Here is a 23947-nt window from a genome sequence, read left to right as displayed (position 1 = left end):
AAAGTAGTACAGAATTTTTATAGAAGTTTGTTCAGGATGTGTAATGCTACCTGAAGTTTCTAAGAATAGCAGTTTGTGTATGTGGCACCTGTTTGTTAGAAGGACTATTCATTGTATTATAGGAATAATATAAATTAGAAGTGGATTGATAGAAAATTAAAGTACGTATATAGATAGTGGCTATTGAAAAATATATATAAACATATAATTTTTCAATGCAACAACTGTTATTGTGACAAAGTATATACTGATATTCATATGTGATAGAAATTACTTAACGTTATATAAGCACTTAATATTACATATACTATCCTCATGATTTCTGCTTGCTCCTTATTTGCCAGGTCTGTTTTCCTGACTGTTATGCATTTTAAAATTTTGAATTCAGTGGCATACTCAAGGTAAAAGGCTAAGAAAAGCTTTATATTCTGTTACTCAGTTGTTTACACCCAAAAAAATGTAAACATTTTAAGAAGAACTGAGTATCCTCTTGATTTTACTTGTCCTGTTTTCAAACAAAGACTTTTCAGGGTCTGGGAAAAATTTTAATGGAGACTCCAAAAGGAGTACTTAAAATAGGACTATTGAGAGGGGTTTGCTCACATGAGAAAGCAGGAAAAGGTTGGATTTCCTGCTATGTTGGTACTCTACAGAATGTAAGTTGACAGCAGTAGTTTGCTTCCAAATGAATGCATTCTGATGTTAGTGGAAAGGGACTAGCTGCTTCTGACTTGTTTAGAAGATGAGTTCTTAGTTTACCATTTTATCATGACTTACCATTATGCAATTCCTTCTTTTTATTATCTGTGGAACCAAAATAACATGTTTTTTTTTCATGACTTACAGCTTCCCTCATAAAAGAAATGTTTTCATGATTTGAAATAAATCTCGAAATCTTCGTTGTCCTTAAAGCCAGGTTTTTTTTTCTGTTTTTTCTTGGCCCCAAACGGTATCATTTGAGCTTACATAATAATGGAAGTGAAAAAATCCCCAAATTTTCAATTCCTAAATATTTGTTAGAATGTTACTGGTTTGTCTTTCACACTTACACAAGTTTTAGAATATGAAGTAAAATATTTTGTAAGCAGTTTCTGTGCACATAATTGTTTCCATAAATTCCTAAGATAAAAACCACTGAAAAATTCCTTTCTTTGTAAGAAATTAAAGAATAAAGAGAGAGTGTAGGTAGGATGTTATTACAGACTTTTAGTTAGTATTGTACCTGAGAAGAATGTTTTAACCTATTAATGTTAATAACGTTTGGTCGTTTTATAATGTGTATTTTTTGCTTCTGTGTTTAATGTTTTTGTGGGTCAGGTATATTTACCTTGCATTCATATCTAACCTTCTTCTTGTGCCTGAACAGTATCTACTGTCGATTTTTATTCCTGTAGGGTTTTTAGAAGTTCATTTACTTTGTAACCATTTGAGAACCTGTAATCCAGAAGAAAAGTTAAGACGTTATTACGTATCACAATTCTTAGAGGACATAGTTGAGATAATTTTAAGGTGAGTTAGATTTTGTTCAGTGAAATTGTTGATAGGCTAGGCTGTCAGAATTTGGAGGAGATGCTTACTTTGCGTGACCTTAGTGGTAATTATTGGTGATATGTTGCTTTTAACTCTCACTAGAAAGTTGCTTGGATGATTTTAACTTGAGTATAAGGGCAATTGATGATGGTTATGATGGAGTCCCTTTTACTGTATTTGGCTCGGACACTGCTGCAGACTTTTGAGACCTGTCCCAAGGGACTAGTAATGGGTCAGGATTAATGACAGATTACCCTGCATTCAAATGCTTGACGGGTCTTAAAATTCACGGCTTCCGAATCGAATCTTAGGGGCTAGTGTAAGCATGCTAGTCACAGACATGTGGTGTACAGATTGTACTGTGATTATTATTTGTCTCTCTCTCTCTGTCTCTCCCCATTGTGGTCTGTACCCTATAGGAAATGCTTTGGCAGAGAAATACTTATCCCAGCCTCGAGACCTTTCATATGTCTCAATACAAAGGATCCAAAAATTCACGTCCACTGTTGCGGCGAATCGGACTACTGCAACGAAGACATTAAAGTTCCCTTTGTGATACCGCAAGGTAGGTTTAGCTTGGTTATTATTGTCTCGGGTTCAAGGTTCTTTTTTGGGTTACTTTATTAATTAACATAATGTACTACTGATATTTCACTGAATTTGTATGTTTATCAGATCCAATCTTGTTCCAGTTTGAATATATTACTGAAAGCCAATTCTCTTTTTGTGCTTAGATGTATCTGTTCGTTTTTCTCTCTTTCCCTCGCAATGATTGTTCTTGCATTTTTTGTTCTCATTATATTTTCCCAGTTACATTCTTGATAATTTTGTTTCTATGCTAACATTTGTTCACCAAATGTTAGTACAAAAATTTTCATTTATTTAAAGGCAGAAAACTTCAAATTAATAGGAGCTTAAGTGTTATCAGATTTTAAAGTACAAGTATCTGCATTTTGTCTATGGGATACTGAGAGGTGATTTGTTAATCCTTCTATTCTACTGTGTTCTAAGTACGTACATATAGGCATATTACTAATTATGAGCTAAGTGTAAGTTTTTTTTTTATAATGTTTGTGTATAATCTCTGTTTTTGTTAGTAAATTGTTGTAAGGCATACAAATGGCTGGAGAGATTATTACTACATGTATTGTTATGTACAATGCCTAGCAAATTTTTGGTTCACAGCAAACCCATTAGTACTTATAATTAGTTTTTTGTGTGTCACAAAGTTGTCCAGACACCTCAGTCTTTAAAATCAAAAAAAGAAAGCGAGGCAGCTAGTAATACCATATTGCACAGGCATTGCCATAACCCACCTTTCATTCATTTTCTGCCTATGTATTTTGCCTGCTTAATGAATGTTTTTCAGGTAGTTTTTCTTAATTCTCAGTAGCAGTGGAGGCTCCCCCTCGACACCTTGCACCTTGCTGGTGTGACGAGTTTTTGAGAGTAGCTAACAAAGTCCAAATCATATCTGCCCTAAGCAGCATGAGAGTATATTTGAACATTTTGTAAATTTCTCTCAGAGCATGTGGAAAGGTGAGGATGGATGGTATTCCTTCTCCCCCATGTAATTTGAGTGACTGATGTGGTCAAACAAGGCAAAAGTATCATGTCAAACCTTGCCCGCAGTGCATGGTCCAGTGTTGACAGACATGATTTTTAAGGCATTGAGGGTAAGATGTTAATTCTGGTGGATCTCTTAGGATCACTATTTTTAGGAATGGCATAATTGTTACTCCACAGATGGGAGTTGTCTGGAGGATGGAGTTTATTCCTTGATGAAATACATTTCCAAAAATTGTCTCCATTTGGTATAGAAGTAGATATTACTGTACTCTCAAACTGTTGTTGTTGTTGTTGTTATTATTATTATTATTATTATTATTATTATTATTATTATTATTATTATTATTATTTATTCAGAAGATGAACCCTATCCATATGGAACAATCCCACTGGGGTTATTACAGAAAGAAGATATCTCACTTGTTTAACCCTTTAACGCCGAAGGGGTATAATAAAAATTGTCACCCGTATGCTGGCGGGGTCTGGGAGTGAGCGCCGGAACGGAAAATTAATTAATTTATTTTTTTTTTTTTTTTCAAAAAATCACAGCATGCTTAGTTTTAAAGATTAAGAGTTCATTTTGTGCTCCTTTTTTTGTCATTGCGTGAAGTTTAGTATGCAACCATCAGAAATTAAAAAAAAATATCATCATATATAAATAATGGGATATATGATAGCGTGAAAACAAAATTTCATATATAATTGTAATCAAATCCGCGCTGTGAGCAAATCGGTTAAAGCTAATGAGTTAATTTTGTTGTTGTTGTATTGTACACTAAATTGTGATCATTTTGGTATATAACACACTGTAAAACGATCAAGGCAATACAGAGAAAAAATTATCACAAAATGATGCATGAATTTGTAACGCGCAGACGTAAAAAAAAGCATAAATCGAAATATTATGTCAGAGACTTCCCGTTTGTTGCAAAATGAAGGTACGTAATTGATTGAATATTACTAGACTGTAAGTGTTGTAGCTTACAATTGCAGTTTTCGACCATTTTGGTCGAGTCAAAGTTGACCGAAGGACGAATTTTTTCTATTTATCGTTATTTATATGAAAATATTTCAAAACTGATAAAAGCTACAACCATAGGTTGTTTTTTTTTTGTATTCTACATGAAATTGCGCACATTTTGATAAATAAAACTTTATGTAACGGCTAATTTAAAATGGTGCAAACATTACGACAATCGGATGAAAAAATTTATGATTTTTGCAGAAGAGTTACTGCGCAGACGTAAGGAAAAAGTTTATTTCATAAATTCACCATAAATCAAAATATTGTGTTAAAGACTTTCAATTTGTTGAAAAATAAAGGTAAATGATTGAATATTACTAGAATGTAATAGTTTTAGATTACAATTGCGTTTTCTGGGCTCAGTTTGTGTCGGCCTGTGAAATAATCCTTAAGTTCATTATTTCTAGGTAAATAACCTAATAATTACCAGAGAAAAAATAAATTCAAGAAGATGTCAGTATAACTGACTCGCTCACTCTATAAAAGAAGTGTCGGTATGGTAACAGGGCGAGTGAGACCACTACCACGAACCACTTGCCATTTAGAACTTCCCACATCAAAATCCCCCACCTGAGAGAGCCGATCCTAAAGGAGGATGCGCCCGCTACTACTACTAATACCCACGCCAAGCGGAGTGCAGCGCCTCAAGTGGCCATCCTTTTATTTTAGCTCATCGCAGACACACACGTTTTTTTCTCACTTGTGTTGTGATCGCTTTATTGGGATTTTTCTTCAAGATGGAATGCGCTGCTATCGCCACGGCTAAGTTAAGTACCCGAAAGGTTAAGAATTTGTATTTTTGTCTTCTAGGGACCAGTATTTTCCGTTTTTTAGGTTACATACGGTCACCCGGTTGACTCGTGGCGGCCATGAGCTCGCCTCGTGTTGTTAAGATTTCCCAGTCTTCCATACTGGGACGTCTTTCTTCCTTTCATGGGTTCTTATTATGCGTTCATCTGTTTGTTTACATCTTATTTTAGAATTTAGGAATTCACAGCCCATACCTTTGTCACCCAGTTATCTCTTTGGTTTAGGTATTTAGGGCTATAGTGTGTTTTTCCCTAGTCCAGCATCCCAGCTTTTGCTCTTCATCGGCAACGGCTGGCTCCGAGTAGTCTACTGGTCTTCGGATCGGTTCGCCTTCTCCTGGACTCCTGTCTCTCTCACTCGTGTGTTCCTTCCATTCTTTTACGATGTATTTATTTATTTATTATTACATTATCCAGTGTTATTTTATTCTGTTAGGCTAGCTTTTAAGGCGCCCAGTACCTAGGCTCTATCTTCCTTCGTGTTCATTCACTCTTGGTACAGTTGGGTTCACGTGGTCACTAGCCTAGTGGTTGTGTTGCTTATCGCCCCTTGGTCCACCCTCGATCACGTGTCCCACCGGGCGCCCTACCCTACTCTCTTCCGCGCGGTAAGGGGAGGGTCTGGCCGGGCTCTCCTCGGTTGTCATGGCAACCATTTGTCGCCTCCCTCCCTCTCTCCCCGAGGGGGCTCCTGGAAGGCCCGGTCAGCTGGGAGTCTGTGTGACCATTTGTAGTCTCGGGTACCGGGGTACTCCGATGTGTAAGGGGGTTGGGGTTGGCCACCCCTCCCCCCGGTCGCCTCTGCCCTCTCCGGTGTATCTCGTTCGCTCTCCCCACACCCCGATTTTCTCCCACGACAGACGGAGCCCCTGCTCACTAACCGGGGGCCCCTTCGGTTGTCGGAATAGTAACTGGCTCTGCCAGCCACCGGGGTAGGGGTCTACTAGTGGTCTCAAAGCTTGCCTACTACTACCTTCTTTCCGCTACCGGAGGGGAGCTTGCTACCGGATCCACTCCGGTGACTCCTGCCGGGATCGCGGCACCTAGTGCCTTTGATCCCGCCATCTTCTCGGCAGGAGTCCTACAACAAGTAGGAGAGATGGTTGGATCGCTTGGGACGAGATTTTAGCAAATGTTTGCTCAACTCTCTAGCAGCATCAACCATACAGGTCAATCAATTCAGGATCTCTCTAATCGTGTTCTAGAACACGATAATCGCTTTGCTGGCCTGAACCAGGCTCCTCAGGCTAACTTCCTGGTAGGAGGTACTGGTCTGGTCCAGTTACCACCTTATGACTCTCTTCCAGCCTTTTCTATGAACAATCCCTGAGGGTAGCAGCCTATGCTCCCTTCAAGGATGGTATGATTTTGATTCCGGAGTGTGGAACAAGAAGGATTGAGGACTTCGAGTTCTACCCCGCCGGATTGACTCAGCCTTTCATAGGATATGCCAGGCTAACACAGACAGCGCTCAATAGGGAAGACAAGATCTCTAGGGAGACTATCTTGTACACTAGAGATCACGCCCAAAGAGAGTGGGTTCACTGTCTGGAGGATTGGGATTGTTCCAATACCAAACTCCAGGCCTTCAAGAGTCCCTTCACCATTTTTGCCACGGAGGAGGAGGCTTCACTCCCCTTTACGACAAAGATGGTGGAGACGACCCTTCATGCTGTTTTGAAGGACGAACCCATTCCACAGCTCAGGGAAGCAGAGCCAACATCTCCTCTCTTCCCTGCGTTTGGAGAACTTTGGGAGAACCTGCCGGCCACTTTTACAGTAGGAAAGCTAAAACCGGACTGTGCCATGGATCAGTTCGGTGAAAAGCTTCCTAGACTGCCTGATAGTCTCATTCAGGCAGAATTTGATGCAAGAACTAGGCTAGGGAGATCACTTAACTCCCTAGTCATAATGGAGATGGCTGCTCTTTCATACGCTACGGAGCCTTTATTCAAGATCCTTGCTAAGTCCCAACTTCAGTCGGTTCAGGCAGATGCTTACGACTTCTTCACGGCTAGAAGAAACTGTCGTAATCATGTGTTGCAAGAAGCCACCATTCGACACGAACCGAATAGGCTTCTTGCTTCCAACATGTGGGGCTCGGACCTGTTCCCAGAATCTTCTGTGAATGAGGTGCACCACGAAGCTTCAAGGCTTAACCAAAGCCTTAGAGCTAGGTGGGGTATCTCAACCAAGAGGAAGCAGGAGAACCCCCCCTCTTCTGGTAAAAAGCTGAAGAAAACCAAGAGGTTCCAGCCATACCAAAAACACCAGCAACAGCAGCACTTTGTCCAGGCCGTTCCAGTTACCCAACCGGGTCAGCCTTCGACATCGAAACAGAACCAGCCTATCCTCTTGCTATCCCCTCAGAATCAGCCCTCAACCTCGTACACCGTCTCTCTGGCTTTCAATTCCATGTATGAAAACCAGGCCTTCCCTACCTTTAATAGGTTCTCAAGGGGAAGCAGGGCGAGAGGTAACTTTCGCCAGCGAGGTTCGGGAAGGGCTGCTAGCAGGGGTAAACACTTCAGCAGTGAGATTCCCTAGGTAGGAGGGAGGCTGTTCCTCTTCCGTCACAGGTGGGGGTTCAGCAAATGGGCACAGAGCATCGTGTCCAAGGGATTAGGTTGGAGTTGGATCAAAGATCCTCCACCAACCAAATCATTTCTTCAATTGCCGTCAGAGGAGTTGACAGATTATGCAGAGGAGCTCCTTCAGAAAGGAGTTGTGGCGAGAGTCAAGCATCTAAAATTTCAAGGGCGCTTGTTCAGCGTGCCAAAGAAAGGCTCATCAAAAAGAAGAATAATCTTAGGACTTCGTCCCAGCTAAACTCTTCTTAGCGCAACAAGTTCAAAATGTGACCATCTCGCAGGTACGAACCTTACTTCCCCGTGGGGCCGTCACCACCACTATCGATCTTACAGACGCATACTATCATATCCCCATCGCGAGGCACTTCCGCCCATACTTAGGTTTCAAACTAGGAGACCAGGCATTCTCTTTCAAAGTGATGCCCTTCGGACTGAATGTAGCCCCCAGGGTATTCACGAAAATAGTGGAAGTAGTAGTTCAACAACTGAGATCACAAGGGATAATGGTAGTAGCGTACCTCGATGATTGGCTGATTTGGGCACCAACCGTCGAGGAATGTCTCAGAGCCACAAAGAAGGTAGTTCAATTTCTGGAACATCTGGGGTTCCAGATAAACAAAACTAAATCCAGATTCACTCCGGAGACTCGTTTCCAGTGGCTAGGCATCCAATGGGATTTATCCTCCCACAATCTGTCAATTCCGGTGATCAAAAGAAAAGAAATAGCCAAGTCAGTGAGGCAATTTCTCAACAACAAACAAGCTTCAAGGAGAAACCAGGAAAGAATCCTAGGTTCCCTCCAGTTTGCCTCAGTGACGAACGTCCTTTTGAAGGCAAGACTGAAAGATATAAATCGAGTTTGGCGCTCAAGAGCAAATGTCAAATCTCGAGACAAGTTGTCAGTGATTCCACAAATCCTTTGCAACCAGCTTCGTCCATGGGCGAAGGTAAAGAATCTGTCCAAGACAGTTCCCCTTCAATATCCTCCTCCGGCGTTAACTATTCACACAGACGCCTCCCTAACCGGTTGGGGAGGATACTCTCAATTCAAGCAAGTTCAGGGGACTTGGTCCACTCAGTTCCGCCAGCTCCACATAAATGTGCTGGAAGCAATGGCAGTTTTCCTTACCCTAAAGAAGCTCCTTCCTCCAAAGAAGTCTCATCTAAGGCTAGTTTTGGACAGTGCAGTAGTAGTTCACTGCATCAACAGGGGAGGATCCAAATCCAAACATGTGAACCATGTCCTGATAGCCATTTTCGCCCTAGCGAACAGGTACAAATGGCACCTATCATCCACCCACTTAGCAGGGGTAAGGAATGTAATAGCGGACGCCTTGTCCCGTTCAGTCCCTCTGGAATCAGAAAGGTCTCTAGACGTCAAGTCGTTCCAGTGGATATGCCAGAGTGTACCAGGTCTCCAGGTAGATCTATTCGCCTCACAAGCGAACCACAAGCTCCCTTGCTACGTGGCCCCCAACCTGGACCCTCTGGCCTGTGCCACAGACGCCTTGTCGATAGATTGGAATCAGTGGAGAAAGATCTATATCTTTCCTCCAGTGAATCTTCTTTTGAAAGTTTTGAGCAAACTAAGGACTTTCAAAGGTCAAGTAGCTCTGATTGTTCCAGATTGGCCAAAGAGCAATTGGTACCCCCTGCTACGGATTCCCAACCCCAAACTATCGCAATCAGTACAAATGAGGACTGTGTTCGCTTCCTCAGGAATTCTCGAGACCCTAACTTTATGGACTTCATGAAGTTTGCGGCTAAAAAAGATGCAGATATTGATCCCCAAAACATCCTCTTCCTAGAATCAGATAAGAGGGAATCAACTATAAGACAGTATGACTCTGCCGTCAAAAAGTTCGCATCTTTCCTGAAGGAAACAGACATTACAACCATGACAGTTAACTTAGCCATATCCTTTTTCAGGTCCTTGTTTGAAAAAGGCCTAGCAGCTAGCACTATTACCACTAATAAATCAGCTTTGAAGAAAATCTTTCAGTTGGGTTTTCAAATAGACTTAACAGAATCTTACTTTACGTCTATTCCCAAAGCCTGTGCTAGACTTAGACCCTCTGAGAGACCTACTTCGGTTTCATGGTTTTTAAATGACGTCCTCAAACTAGCCTCGGACACTGACAACTCGTCTTGCACATTTATAATGATACTTAGAAAGACGCTATTTTTACTAAGCCTGGCCTCAGGGGCCAGAATTTCAGAACTGTCGGCTCTATCCAGAGATACGGGTCATGTAGAGTTTCTCCCTTCAGGAGAAGTTTTGCTTTCCCCGGATCGCAGTTTCTTAGCTAAAAATGAGGATCCTCTAGCAAGGTGGGCACCTTGGAAAGTCATTCCTCTTCCCCAGGATCCCTCTCTCTGTCCAGTATTGACCTTAAGAGCCTTTCTGTCTCGGACATCCTCTAGATCCTCAGGTCCTCTTTTTATGAGAGAGAGAGGTGGCACCTTATCAGTAAAAGGAATCAGACAGCAGATCCTTTACTTCATTAAACAAGCCAATCCTGAATCATTCCCGAAAGCACATGATATCAGGGCAGTAGCTACTTCTATTAACTATTTCCAGCATATGAATTTTGAGGATCTTAGGAAATATACTGGATGGAAATCACAGACAGTCTTCAAGCGTCATTACCTGAAGTCCTTGGAATCATTAAAATTTTCAGCAGTAGCAGCGGGAAACATAGTTTCCCCTGACTCTGCACAGTAGTTATAGTTGAAGATCCAGGTCTCCTTTCTACCTACCTTGTCCAACATGTCTCACCCTACTGCTATGCTCTACATGGTCCTCTAGCCTTAGCCGCTAGGTTGATATTGGTGGACTGCCCCTTATTTTTTCGCTAGGGACATCCACATAATGTACATATAAATGTGCTTCAGTGTTTCTACCCTTATTTTTATGCTAGGTTAGAACACAATAACTTCTTGAATATTTATTTTGATACCATTGTACTAAACTGTGCTTTTCCTTTATTATATTAAGCTAGTTTTAAGTACCTTTATGTTATAACTTTTGTATGATAACTTTTGATTCACTTATATTATACTCTAATTTTATTTTATTGTTTCATTAAGACCCTCCATTGTCATCTTGGCTGTTTCTCTGGTACTATTTCACAGGCCGACACGAACTGAGCACAGAAAAGGGATTTTGACGAAGGAAAAATCTATTTCTGGGTGATTGGTTCGTGTCGCCCTGTGAAACCTCCCCTTTTTTTACCCACCCTGCAGGCCAAGATGGACATCTTTATAAAAGGATGGCCACTAGAGGCGCTGCACTCCGCTTGGCGTGGGTATTAGTAGTAGTAGCAGGCGCATCCTCCATTAGGATCGGCTCTCTCAGGTGGGGGATTTTGATGTGGGAAGTTCTAAATGGCAAGTGGTTCGTGGTAGTGGTCTCACTCGCCCGTTACCATACCGACACTTCTTTTATAGAGTGAGCAAGTCAGTTATACTGACATCTTCTTGAATTTATTTTTTCTCTGGTAATTATTAGGTTATTTACCTAGAAATAATGAACTTAAGGATTATTTCACAGGGCGACACGAACCAATCACCCAGAAATAGATTTTTCCTTCGTCAAAATCCCTTTTTTTACCATTTCAGTCGAGTCAAAGTTGACCAGAGATTGATATTTTAGCACATCGTTATTTATATGAAAATATTTCAAAACTGATAAAAGCTACAACCATGGGTTATTTTTTGTTGTATTCTACATGAAATTGCACACATTTTCATATATAAAACTTTATGTAACGGCTAATTTAAAATGGTGCAAACATTTCGACAATCGGACAAAAAAAATTCTGATTTTTTCCGGAAGAGTTACCACGCGGATGTAAGGAAAATGGTGTGTTTTTTTTTTCATAAATACACCATAAATCGAAATATTGTGCTAGAGACTTCCAATTTGTTGCAAAATGAAGGTAAATTACTCAATATTACTAGAATTTAAGGGTTTAGCTTACAATTGCGTTTTTCGACCATTTCGGTAGAGTCAAAGTTGACCGAAAGGTTGAAATTTTGGTACTTATCTTTATTTATATGAAAATATTTCAAAACTGATAAAAGCTACAACCATGAGTGGTTTATTGTTGCATTCTACATGAAATTGCGCACATTTCCATATGTAATACTCCATGTAACAGCTAATTTAAAATGGTGCAAACATCATGTCAAAGTGACTAAATAATTTCTGAGATGTGTTGCTGATACTTTTTAGTGCGATAAGAAAGAAATTTGCGCTTGCGCGCCTGCGTAACGATTGTAAACAAAACAACGCCTTGATCCCAGCATCCCCCAAGGCGCGTGATTCAAAAGTTTTTGCCTAGTAGGCCTATAACTATTTTTCCACGAATTTTTAAAAAGACTTTTTTTATATCGACGTACCATACGTCCAATCGGCACCTGACAGACAATTTATGTCGATGTTTAATACGTCCAATCGGCTTTAAAGGGTTAAGCCTACTTTTACTATGTTTTTCCTCTGTATGATCAGTTGTGCCTGAGTAAAGAGTCGTGCTAGACCGAAAGTTCTTGGCTCTCTTGCCTTTCATTTTTTCCTCTGTGGGAAAAACCTTGATTTATACATAGCATCAAGTTTTATATATTTCGTGATCAAGTTATTCATATATAAATATGTACAGTGGTACCTCAAGATACGAAATTAATCCGTTCCAAGGCGGCCTTCGTATCATGAGCTTTTCGTATCTTGGACCGCATTTTACATGTAAAATGGCTAATCCGTTCTAAGCCCTCCAAAAACACCCCAGTAAATTTCATAATGAAGCTAAATTGACCTATAAACAATGAAATACTACAACAATTTGGACCATTCAATACGTAACTTAATACGTACTGCTAATATACCTGTAAATAAAGTGTATTAGTGTACATGGTATACAAGAAATACTGTACGTATGTAGTAAAATGTGGAGGCTATCTCCGAAAATGGCGACAGAGGAGGAGGACAAATGGCAGATACGTACGGACACTTAAATTTACGAAACACATAAAAAAATGTAAGGAAAACATACATAAACAAAACTTTACGAAACACATTAACAAAACTGTAACACTTAATTTTACAAAAAACTAAAATTAAATTTTTTTTTTTTTTTTTTTTTACAAAATTTCAACTTCTTCACCACTTTCAACTTTCTGTTTTTTAGTATCACTTGGTTCTTCCTTTTTGCTTACTCCTGCTAGTACTAAAGGCCTCTTTAAAAAATAACTATCCAAGGAAGATTGCTTCTGCCTACCTTTCACAATGTTCCTGAAACGATTCAGGCAAACATCATCGAACTGCGCAAGCATACGACCTGTGTAAGCCTTTTCGGGGTGTCTTTTTTTCTAACAAATGATTGCACTTTATGAAAAGCAGCTAGAACATCCGTAATTTTTGCCGTTGTCATAGGGTCCTCCTCCTCCTCCTCGAAATGCTGCAATTTATGGCTGAGTTTTGGTTGTTAATGGCATCTCTGTTAGGTATGGGCACCTTATGGCAATGATAACCGAAACTCTGCATGTTATGACGCCATAAATCGCCAATTTTATGGCGTTAGACAATTGCCATAAAACTGGATCGCCTTAAACCAAGTCCGGCGATAACCGGGGGCTGTCTGTATATGTTTGGGTACAGCCTTACACAGTGAGTTTTATCATATGTAGAGCATAGAAGGCAGCTAACCTGAATTGTTAGTCATTTTAGTTGTTGGGTGTATTGACTTTTAACTTGCTACACCAGCAGGAAACACGATTTACCTTGCTGCTTGAATCTTCATCCTTGATGTCTTGCTTGTCAACAAGAGCTCTGTCAAAGCCACTTCGATCTTCTGGTAGGTTTATGGCCAGATTGCCTGGCTTATACCTGTGCTTCCAAGTGCCACCCCTGCTCCTTTTATGTCCTGGTTTCTTTCAAGACCATTCTTACCTGCTACGACCAACTTGTCCTAGTGTCACTTTAGGTCATTTTGCATCCACTCCAATTTCAGTACTGCAAGTGTCGAACTGAGCTAATTATTGGGAACTGACCTTCCCACTCCCAGCTACGGTCTAGGCAGTATGAGCCTGTAGATGCCACATGGTGTTACTTGCTATGATTAAGATAAAGATTCACTATGGAGCCATGTATAGAGCCAGACATAGCTTCTTGACAATTTAAAGGGCACCTTTCTTCATGAATTTCTCATCTAATGTAGACAGTAGTCACTGCTAATGAGAGCTGCAATAAGGACTGCTTTAGCTGTCATATTTGTAGCAGCATAGCTAATACAAAAGCTGCAACTCAGCTCAATTAAAAGTCAGAGCCATGGTAGGATAACTATTATGGCAGGTGCAATGACCAGAGCTATTCTAGCAGCAAGAGCCTGAAGCAGGGTTCTCTGGCTGTCACATCAGAGATACTTCTGCTCCATCCAGAGGGCATGTTCTTTCCAGTCCTGCTCCAAGATTCTCTTACAGTTGTTCCCATTGCTGCTATTGCTGCTCATGGAGAGCAGAGACAAAAACTTCTTACTCTTAGAGACGCTGCATTTAAGGTGTTTGTTGTCATGAGAAGATAAGCCATAGAACCACTGTAGGCCAAATCTGCTTCATTGACTTAACCATGGCTGCCCCCCCCCCCCCCCCTTTGCCACAAACACATCACCACCACCACCATTTCCTCATTTGACACACTAAGCAAGGTTGTGGACTTGTCAGGTATGTGGCTAACAAACTATGGATGAAACTTTGTTACCGAATTACCTGATTACACTTAATTCAGAACACAACTGCTAAAAAGTTAAGCTTAGACAGTGTATGAGAGAGCTGAGAGAGGTTGTAATGAGGGTGTGAGGGAGATCTTGTTCTCCAGTGGGTATATGTAATTATAAGTGGCAGTCTACCCTTCATTCATCACACTTTGGAGTTGTCTCCCATTATAGGAGCTTACAGAACTTCTCTTTACTGTTGTCTTAAGCAGAAAGTAGAACATTTAGCTCAAGTTTTTGAAAGCAAACAGTATAGTGAGTCATTGGTCTTGCCTCATTCATACTTTCTAGTGTCAAAGTTGTGCTCAATGGCCTTCAGATCTAGAGAAGTCAAAACTACGCTTCTTTGGCTTGACATTTACACTACCATAGACCCTAACAGGATTATTCCAATCTCTTTTGAAAAGACTACCGATTTCATTGCTTCTAAGATTACTGCTATTTTCTGAGAGTTAGTTGGATGCAGTTTGAAGTCATTGTTTTTCTCAAGTATCTTTCAAACTAATTGTTTGATCAAAATGATACTTTGACACAGTGTACAAGACACTTCCCCCTAATTTTTGGTAATACAGTGCCTTGTCAAATGATGTTAATTAAAGCATTTACTCTTGAATTACAAGGTGTTGCCAAGCATCGCTAACCTATGCTTTCAAACATGCTTTACCCCCATCCATCCCTACCTCCCTCCCACCCCATTCCCTCCATTCCCCTCCACATCCCTCCCTCAACCCACTCTCCTGGCCTGCCCCGTCTCTGCAACCCCTTTCCTGTCTTATTATAATAAGTAATATTGGATGTTATAAATATGTTGGTGGTTGTAGAGTCTGTGTTAATTTAATTATTGCTACGTATTGTATTTGATGTGCAGTGGTCCCCCTTTTTCGCGGGGGGGGGGGGGGGGGGGGATGTGTACCAGACCCCCTGCAAATAGTTGGAATCCCTATAAAAATGCTGAAAACTGCCTATTTTGTTAGTTAAAACTCAAGAAAAAAAACAAAATTTTATACTTTGTTTTTTTAATAGTTTTATCAGAAAAAGTGCATTTTATGATGAAATTGATAAAATAAAACCAGGAATTTCTGGATATTTCTCATAGAAAAATACCATGAAATAGGCAAATTTTCTACGAATAATGGGGGGAAATTATCCCGAGAGGAATTGTTTGGTAAAGGAGTCCTGCTGACTCATGCAACTTTGCCTTTAAAAGTCAAGAGTAAACACCTTAACTAACACCATTTAACAAAGCTGTATATTACCAAAAATTAGCAGGTGGTGTCTTGTACATGGTGTCAAATTACCATCTCGATCAAATAATTACTAGTTTGAAAGATATTTAAGAAAAAAGATGACTCGCGGTCCCTGAAATGCGTAGTAGGTCCATCCTCATCCGTCTTGTAATATACCTGGTAAATATCACTGTTTTATGTAAGGTTTTTAAGAAGCTGTTCTTTCAGCATGTTTGCATGTTTGTTGTTCCTTGAAGTAGTGTTCTTGGACACTTGCTATTATTATCTGTATTGGTGACATGTGGCAAGGTCTGGTGAACAAACTGATTGCATACATCGATGATGTTACTCTTCTAGCCATTGTTCCTACACCATGCCTTAGGTCTGTGGTTGCAGAATCCTTAAATAGAGATCTAGTCCTTGAAGCAGATTTTGTTACAAATATGCATTGGATTTAGGGAACATATTTTTGTACTTTTCTGTCCAATGGGTTGTCAAGAAAAACTAATGGTAAAGCTATCCTTTTATTTTAAAGGTCTTTATGAAATGGCCGATGGAAAAGCAGCACAAGTTATGTTTGTCAGAGAGATGTAGGCCACATTTGTCAGAGAGATGTAGGCCACATAAACTAAAAATTTTTATATGGAAAGAGAAAAAAAAATTAGAGCAGAAGCAGGGATTATACCCACTATTATTTGCCTTTATGCCACCCAAATTCCTTTAACTAGGCATTACAGTATGAAGTACTGTAAAGACAGTAGGAAAAATCATGTAGTTAACACTGTTTTATTAATTACTTGAGGAGGTGTCAACCAAAATTGGCAAGTGACTTTAAAATGCAACATACAGGTAACTAGACTCCTAAAATTGGATCTTGTAGTAGCAGTTGAACAGATAGTACCAGTTTCAGAAGAGGTTACTCAACTTTGATTATCTTCACTATAAACTTTCTTATCCAATGTGGCATTTTGTACAATGAAATTTGTCAAGAGCCCATTTCGCCTCTTTGAGTCACCATACTGGAGAAGCTCGCATGTACCACATCACAACCACAGATTGGTGGTTAACATGTGGGTGGTCATGAACTCCAGTGTTAAAGCATAATAATTAATCACACTGACCAACAATGAAAGTTGTTCCTGTACCACCCACACTGTAACCACTTGCCACCATTTTTTGGATTTATAGATTTTTTATGCCCACCTTCGAGTTAACCACCTTCTTAAGGTATTCTTTGCTCAGTCCCAAGGAGGTTTATAGTGAATCCTACAGATCTCGATTAGCCATTCTGTGGTTTTTGGTAGCTCACTCCTCCCCATTGAGATGTGAGCTTGTCATATAAGGAATGAGGTTGTTTGGAAACATTATGAAAATAAAATTACTTACAGTACAAGCAGTCCGTGGCTTACGACGTTGCAAGGTTACAACGCTTTTCAATTATATATTCATCAGAAATTATTTCCAGGTTTACGACACATGTTCCAGGGTTACGTCGTCAATCTGACAGAGGAGGTATGACTCCAAAAATGCAAAATAATCTATATTTGAGGGGTTTTTTTATGAAAAATTTAACAAAAGTGCAGTATACATAGTTTTGTTCATGAAACTTACCTGTCAGATATATATATAGCTGTATTTTCTGAAGTCCGACAGAATTTTAAAAACTTCCGACACACGCCAAGTGGTCCGGCCAAGGTGGGTTAGTTTAGTACCCTATTTCCCGCCGACTGGGAGGCGGGTATCAGGAACCATTCCCATTTTCTATTCATAATTTTTTCTGTCGCTGGTGCTGAAAACACCTGTTTTCAGTACCTCCGTCTTAGGATTTGGAAACTTCATTGCCGCTAAGTATCCTAATTGTCTTTTGATTTATTTACTTGGATTTGTGGGATTTGTGGCTAGGCATACGCTATCTTAAATTGATTTGAATTTGATTCATTTTTGCATAAAATATCTGAATCTAGTTAGGCTAGTTTCAGACAGGGTTGTCTGCAAAGATAGGGTGTGGCTACCGAAAGCTTCGGTAGATCCGCACTTGGTATGTACAGGGTGTATGGGTCTTGCTTCTTTGTCGAGATTTGTCATGTAAGGAGTGTGAGACTTTGTCTATTTCCGTAAGGAAGACGTATTGATTCGTATGTACGCAATTAATCAGTAAACATGTCTAATTCCGTAAGGAAGACGTATGATTCGTATGTACGCAATTAATCAGTAACAAAAGTCAGGGTAGTGAACCTGCTAACCTTCCTGTAGACTTTATTTTGATAACCCTGTAGTATTGGGCCACCGTGGCTATGAATATGTCTACGAGAGGTGCTCGCTCTCTTCATTGCTGTGAAGTGCTACTTCTGTAATTGTTACTCCTAACCCCTGCAGTGTTGCCTTCGGGCCTAAGCAGTGTCTGTAGAGGAATTGCCCTTTCTCTGATACTCTTCGATTCGTATCTTAGAATCGAAAGTGCTTGCTTTAGAGAGTAAAAGTGAAGTGCAGAAGTGCAGTGATACCCCTTGTGTAGTGGAGGGTGCGTCAGATCGGCCTCGTTTCGCCTCTAGGCCGGGACCTCTGCTTGACTCCCAGGACCCGGGGAGGGAGCATGTCGAAAGCCTAAGGAGGGTTACAAGGAACCCCCACCGATCTGGTGTGCCTTCGGCAGTTTCTGATGAAAATCCCCAGACTGCCAAAGTGCTGTGCGCGTGCACGAATCCTGAAAGATTGCTTCTCGTCCTCCGAAGCGTCCTCCCCATGCAGGGGTTGGAGCTTTCGGAAGGACTCGCGCCCTCTAAATAGAAGCTTTATAGAAGAGGACGCTTCACGCCTCTCTCTCTCTCTCGTTATGCGTTTCAGTGAGAAGTAAGAAGGCGATAACGTCGCCTGAACTTCGTACCTGTCCAGTCTTTCCACCGAGAAATACGTAAGAGAAGTCATAGTAGCAGGTAAGCTTTAGAGAGCGGACGCCCGGGACGCTCGGATGGACTCCAGGCGCGCGCGGGTGCACGCCAAACGTGCGCGCCAGTGGACGCCAAAGTGCCGCCAGTGGACGCCGAGCGCGCTCCAGTGGATGCCGAGCGTGCACCAGCGCACGCCAGGTGTGTCGCCTGGCTGAACGTTTCTGTTGAACTCTTCAAGCTCTTGTTTCAGATATGGGCCTAAAGAATGTTTACCTCTACCTCCGGTGATACCTTCTACCTCACCTGCAAAGAATGTGAAGTAGGCAGTGCTTCGGAGGAGGAAGTTTGAAGTGAACAGACAACTTCTTCTTCAGAATAAACCCAGCAAGGGGAACAGGGGTTTCGGGTTTTCTTTGGTGAATTCAAGAGGTCTCTGTCAATTAATATTGCTTTTCGCATAGGTGGATGGAGTTAAAGAAAGCTCAAGGGAAGATCTCGTTTGCTCTACCGCAACCTTTGCCATTCTGCCAATAAATTTAAGTTGCCACTACCGCAGTCAAGGACTTTGCGAGAAGGCAGTTACGGGTTATGTAAGGCTCGATGTCCTGCACGTCAGGACTCTCGGCAACGTTCAGTGGGATTCTTGCAAAGGCACTCATCAAAGGACGCTCTTCAGGAAAGCGCAAGACAGGACTTCCTTTGCCATACTGCCAATAAATTTTAAGCTTTAGCAGGCATTAGTTGTGATACGGGAGAGGAAGCTGGTTGGAGAGTTTCTTCCTCTTCCCAGGATAATTTTGCAAGCTTTTTAGCCCATCTGAAAGGGTTTTTCAGATGATAGATTTTGTTAGTTTCTAGTCGGGACTACGCTGCCGAATTGAACATCGTCGTTCTACCTGCCGTAAGCCCAGTCTCTAACAGGATTCTTGCCCCTCCTCGTTTGAGACGGGAATCGGAAAAAATTAAATGCTTGACTCCCTGGATTACGTTTTGTCAATTCAGTGACTTTCCCCCATTGACATATACTTTCGTTTTGTCAAGTAAGTGGGTATCCCCTCATTGACAAAATATCTCTTTGTCCCGTAAATGGGTTAGTTCTCATTGACAAACTCATTAACTTGATATTGCGTAAGCGAATAAGCTCTTATTGACAAGATTCGGAAGAGCTCTCATTCGTCATTCGCAGACTCGTACAAGAAATAGACTTGTAGACTACGTCCAATGAACGCTTATGTCCAGTAACATAAGAAGCTTGAGCTGACTGCTTCCGATTCCTCTTAAGTTTTGTTCATGAAACTTGCCTGTCAGATATGTATGTAGCTGTATTCCGAATTCAGCTATATATAAGTCTGCCAGGTAAGTATGAACAAACTTTATTGTGATATAATTTCATATTTTGCCTTGCGTTATTTTACTTCTGGTTGGTTCAAGTCATATACGCTTGCTGTAGTTACCTCTTCGGATGGCAACCGAGAGGTCTATTGTCTATTTTAAGGACATTTAATCGTTACTCCCTGCAGCCTTCCAGGAGTTTCGATTTATCTTTTACCGTTGTATGGTAGTGTTCTGACGACACAAACGCATCTATATATTTAGCGTTTTCTGTTTCGCTTAAATATACCAGCTTGAGAGTCTTTCTGCTCAAAAAATAACGGACCTATTTCTTCGTAGAATAGGGTAGCTGGCAACCCAGACATAAAGTTAAGAGACGACGTTCGTTAAGCTGCTGGCTGCTGCTGTCACGCTGTGTCTGTCCTCCAGTCCAACCGAGCCAGTAACAGATCGGGCGCTGTCATGCGCGGTAGGTTACGTCTCTCTCTCCTGCGGGATTGACTGACTAACCGTATCTCTGGGCTGGCGGTTACGTCTCTCCTGCGGGGATTGACTGACTAACTGTATCTCTGCCCTACAATCACGGACTTTAGCCTAAGATTGAGGGGATTTCTTACGTGAATGAATAAACGTTGCATTCGTTTTGCCTTACTATGTTCTCAGAGATATCTCTTAATCCTTTCGGTGCTCGTTACCGCACGGTATGGAACTACGAGTCTACCGCAACATTGCACTTTTATATGCTCTCCTGCTTAGGCAAAGCGCAGCCTTATTAGGGAAGTAAGCATACTCGAGGAGGGAATGGATGAGCTTGCTGGGGACCATTTCCTTCCTGAAGAAGTTTGTTTCCCGAATAGACTGCAATTCAGACCACAGTTTTTTCCTACCGGGAAACTGAAATATTATTCAAGATCTAGGAATGATTCTGAACATCTCTCAGTGCGTTTATCACCTGATGGGTGATAGAAAGAAGGTGCCGGACATCTGGATAGGGTTTCAGATGTCCTGGATCTTAATCTGAAAGAAGTAAAAGCGATTCGGTATTCCCTCCAGTCCTCGTAACGAGTTTTGGGAAACCAGTGGGTCCAGATCAACTCTGATATTCCACAGCTCTCTCATATCTTAAGAAGTATCTTCTCTCGGTCCCTGTTCGAGTTTACGAGAAAGCCTATTATAACAACAGGCGTAGAATGTAACGATCCTCGTAGAGGTTCGTTACAGGACTGCAAAAGTCCGTACGAATCGTCTCGATCGACGGCAGCAACTATTGACTTCCGAGTGGAATCTTTCTTTAGAAATAAGTTGAGAGTTGTGGAGACTTTAGGGACGCCCTTTCATTCTTCTCTTCGATATGTTGAGGATGAAGAGGCTTCTTCTTTTCTGCTCCCTTATTCTCGATCCGGGATCGGTACCATAAACGCCATCCTATGATATTGAACGGGGATGGATATTTAGTCTCTTTTCCCCTTTTTTCAATCGACTTAGGAAATGTAATACGAGGATTTATGACGTCACAGGGAGCGACAATGACGCTGATCGCCCCATGTTGGCCTTCAGGATCCTGGATTCACAGAGGTCACATACTTCCTAGTTCACTTTCCAAGGACCTTTTCCGAGAGAGTCGGTCTACTCTAACTCGAAAGGTACCTATAACCTCTCCGCTCTGAGTCTGACTACGTTCAGGCTATCGAGATGTTGACAGGAATAAGATTACCGTCTTCCATTTCCGTCTGAAGAATGGGATAAGCTGGCAGTCACAACTATTAAAGAAATACGCAAATATATTGTTGACGGCCTTTGGCTCAGAGAGTTGCGTCTGTCAAACAACAAAGCCCTTCACGATCTTTGAGTTCTGTGGAATCTCGAACCTCGCTCATCATCTACTTTTGTCTCACCTGCTTTCTCGGAGTCAGACACTCGTGCGAGATCAGGCGACATATAGTAGCCTGAGTTTCTTGTTGACGAAGTCGGTTGCGTTTATACACCCCCGATGATCGTGTAACATGAGACCAGGTTGGACTGTCAGGCATTCTTCCTTCGGGACTGAATCGCCTCTTTGCTCCTCGCTCCTTTTCTCCTGGCACCAGAAGCTCGAGTCGGAGTTGATTCGCTAACGACGTTGGGTTGCGTTGATACACCCCAAGGTTTGCTTAGATTGAATCGCCCAGGCAGTCCAGACACTCATCCTTCAGCGAAGAATAGTGCCTTATGGTCTTCAGGGTACAGCCTTGCTGTCCTTGATTCGTCTGACTGGTCAACTGGTCGGTCACCTGACTTTAGTACAGACGGACTGACTGTGCATGTCCAGATCGAAGCTTTCAATATGGAACTTAGACGTAGTCTGAAGTTCTTGATGTCAAAGCATTCGAACCTCTCCTACCTGTTAACTTCTTGCATGTGATCAGGAAGGCCTTCTTCTAACCACCCTAGATACGACAAAGAGGGTTAGTGAGATTTTAAGCCATCGTCACAAGTTTTGGCTTTAGAGAACACAAGGCGGTGTGCTCTCTAACCCTTCCGTTGTGGCCTAAGAATGGTAACCCGTTTTGTCCTTGGGCCAGGAGCTTGGAAGCAAGGATGGCACAAGTTAGTGGGCAGGAGCCAGAGAGAGTCCTGTGCCCTGTCGGGTCTCTCAAGTTTTATCTACATAAAACTCAAGAAAGTCGAAGTCATTCGGGCAATCTGCAGTGTTCCGAAAAAGACCAGACTTGCCCATATCGAAGAACAGCCTGGCTTTTAGTGTTAAGGAGTTCTTTCAAAAATGCTCCTTCATTGTGTTTGCACAAAGATTTGAAATCTTTTTATCTGAATGCTCACGAGGTGAGGGCGCGGCCTCGGAAGCATTTCAACAGAGCATGGCACTCAGCAACATCCTGAGTACCATGTTTTAGCGAAGCAACTCGGTGTTCACTTCACACTCCCTGCGAGATGTGAAGATGGCATATGAGATCTGCTGCTCGCTAGGGCCATACGTGTCTGCAGACACAATCTTGGGGGCAAGAAGTACCACTCATCCTATCCTGTAGAAAATGGTTAGGAAGAGCTCTTAATTTAGTTGTTGAGTTGCCGACAACGGCGACTTCTTAACTCTTAAGCCTTAGTTAACACACCTTAAACTTTGGCTAGGTTGGTCAGGTGGTGATATATATATTTATATATATATCATATTTATTTTACTTCTTAGCCCTCATGGTATGGTCAATATGGTCTAGTCACGTCGTGGTCTCGCCCCTGTTGACAGATCATCTGGAGTGCACCAGCTATATAGGTCTCTACCTCGCTGGCAACTCTAGTAGCACAAGCAGACTTACGTGGCAGTAACCACGAAGCCAGCTATGCTAACAGGTGGAACCAAGATGTAAATCATCTGCATGCATTTGTTTCCCAAAATCCTTCTATTCTGTCCCTTCCCACCTCCAAAGGTGGGATTCAGCTATATATATATCTGACAGGTAAGTTTCATGAACAAAATGATATTGTTATGATACAATAAAGTTTGTTCATACGTACCCGCGGCAGATTATATATAATGCAAGTACCCACCCACCTCCCCTCAGGGGACAGTGGAAATAAAAATTATGAATAGAAAATGGGAATGGTTCCTGATACCCGCCTCCCAGCGGCGGGAATGGGTACTAACCACCTGGCCGACCACTGCGTGTGTCGGAAGTTTTTAAAATTCTGTCGGACTTCAGAACAAAATACAGCCTATATTATATAATCTGCCAGGTAAAGTATGAACATAAAACTTTTATTCGTCATCATAACAATATCATTTTTAATACAACCAAATCATTAAAAGTGAGGTTTTAGGATTTTTGACGATTTCCCAGCTTATGGCGATTTTCGGCTTACAAGGCGTCTCAAGAACAGAACCCGTTGTAAACCGGGGGACTGCCTGTACCTAATGCACATTCCCATCTTCTAGCCTTGGTGATTCCTCACACTTCAGTAAATCAGCCAACATAGGAATGAAAGTGTTGCCTATATCAGACTGTGGAATCTGCTTACATAGGTGGTTTTACTGGCTGATTACCATTTTCTTTTGTATTTAGAGCATATGGGTGGTTTTGTGACACACACAATGGCTAATTGTAAAGAATGGTTTGCATGAAAAAAATTTGTCTTAAACCATATTTGCATTAAATGTTTTGTTTCCATTTGGTTAAAAATACTAACAGGAAATGCCACTTTGTTTTTTCTTTGCTAAA

General features: G+C 41.4%; 1 protein-coding gene across 8 annotated transcripts in view; it reads left to right on the top strand.

Moving 5' to 3' along the window:
• LOC135208431 (TGF-beta receptor type-1-like) overlaps positions 1-23947 on the top strand; it is a 368373-nt gene that overhangs the window by 178370 nt on the left and 166056 nt on the right. For 2 of the 8 annotated variants that reach the window (XM_064240594.1, XM_064240593.1), the window contains exon 4: positions 1950-2095. The exons of the other annotated variants lie outside the window; for them this stretch is intronic. In XM_064240594.1, the coding sequence (XP_064096664.1) occupies positions 1950-2095 (146 nt within the window). The remainder of the gene's footprint in view (positions 1-1949; positions 2096-23947) is intronic. 8 annotated transcript variants of the gene reach the window in all.

Source organism: Macrobrachium nipponense, chromosome 35 (genome assembly GCF_015104395.2).
Source record: "Macrobrachium nipponense isolate FS-2020 chromosome 35, ASM1510439v2, whole genome shotgun sequence".
Taxonomy (NCBI): domain Eukaryota; kingdom Metazoa; phylum Arthropoda; class Malacostraca; order Decapoda; family Palaemonidae; genus Macrobrachium; species Macrobrachium nipponense.
This window is presented reverse-complemented; position numbering and strand designations above follow the sequence as displayed.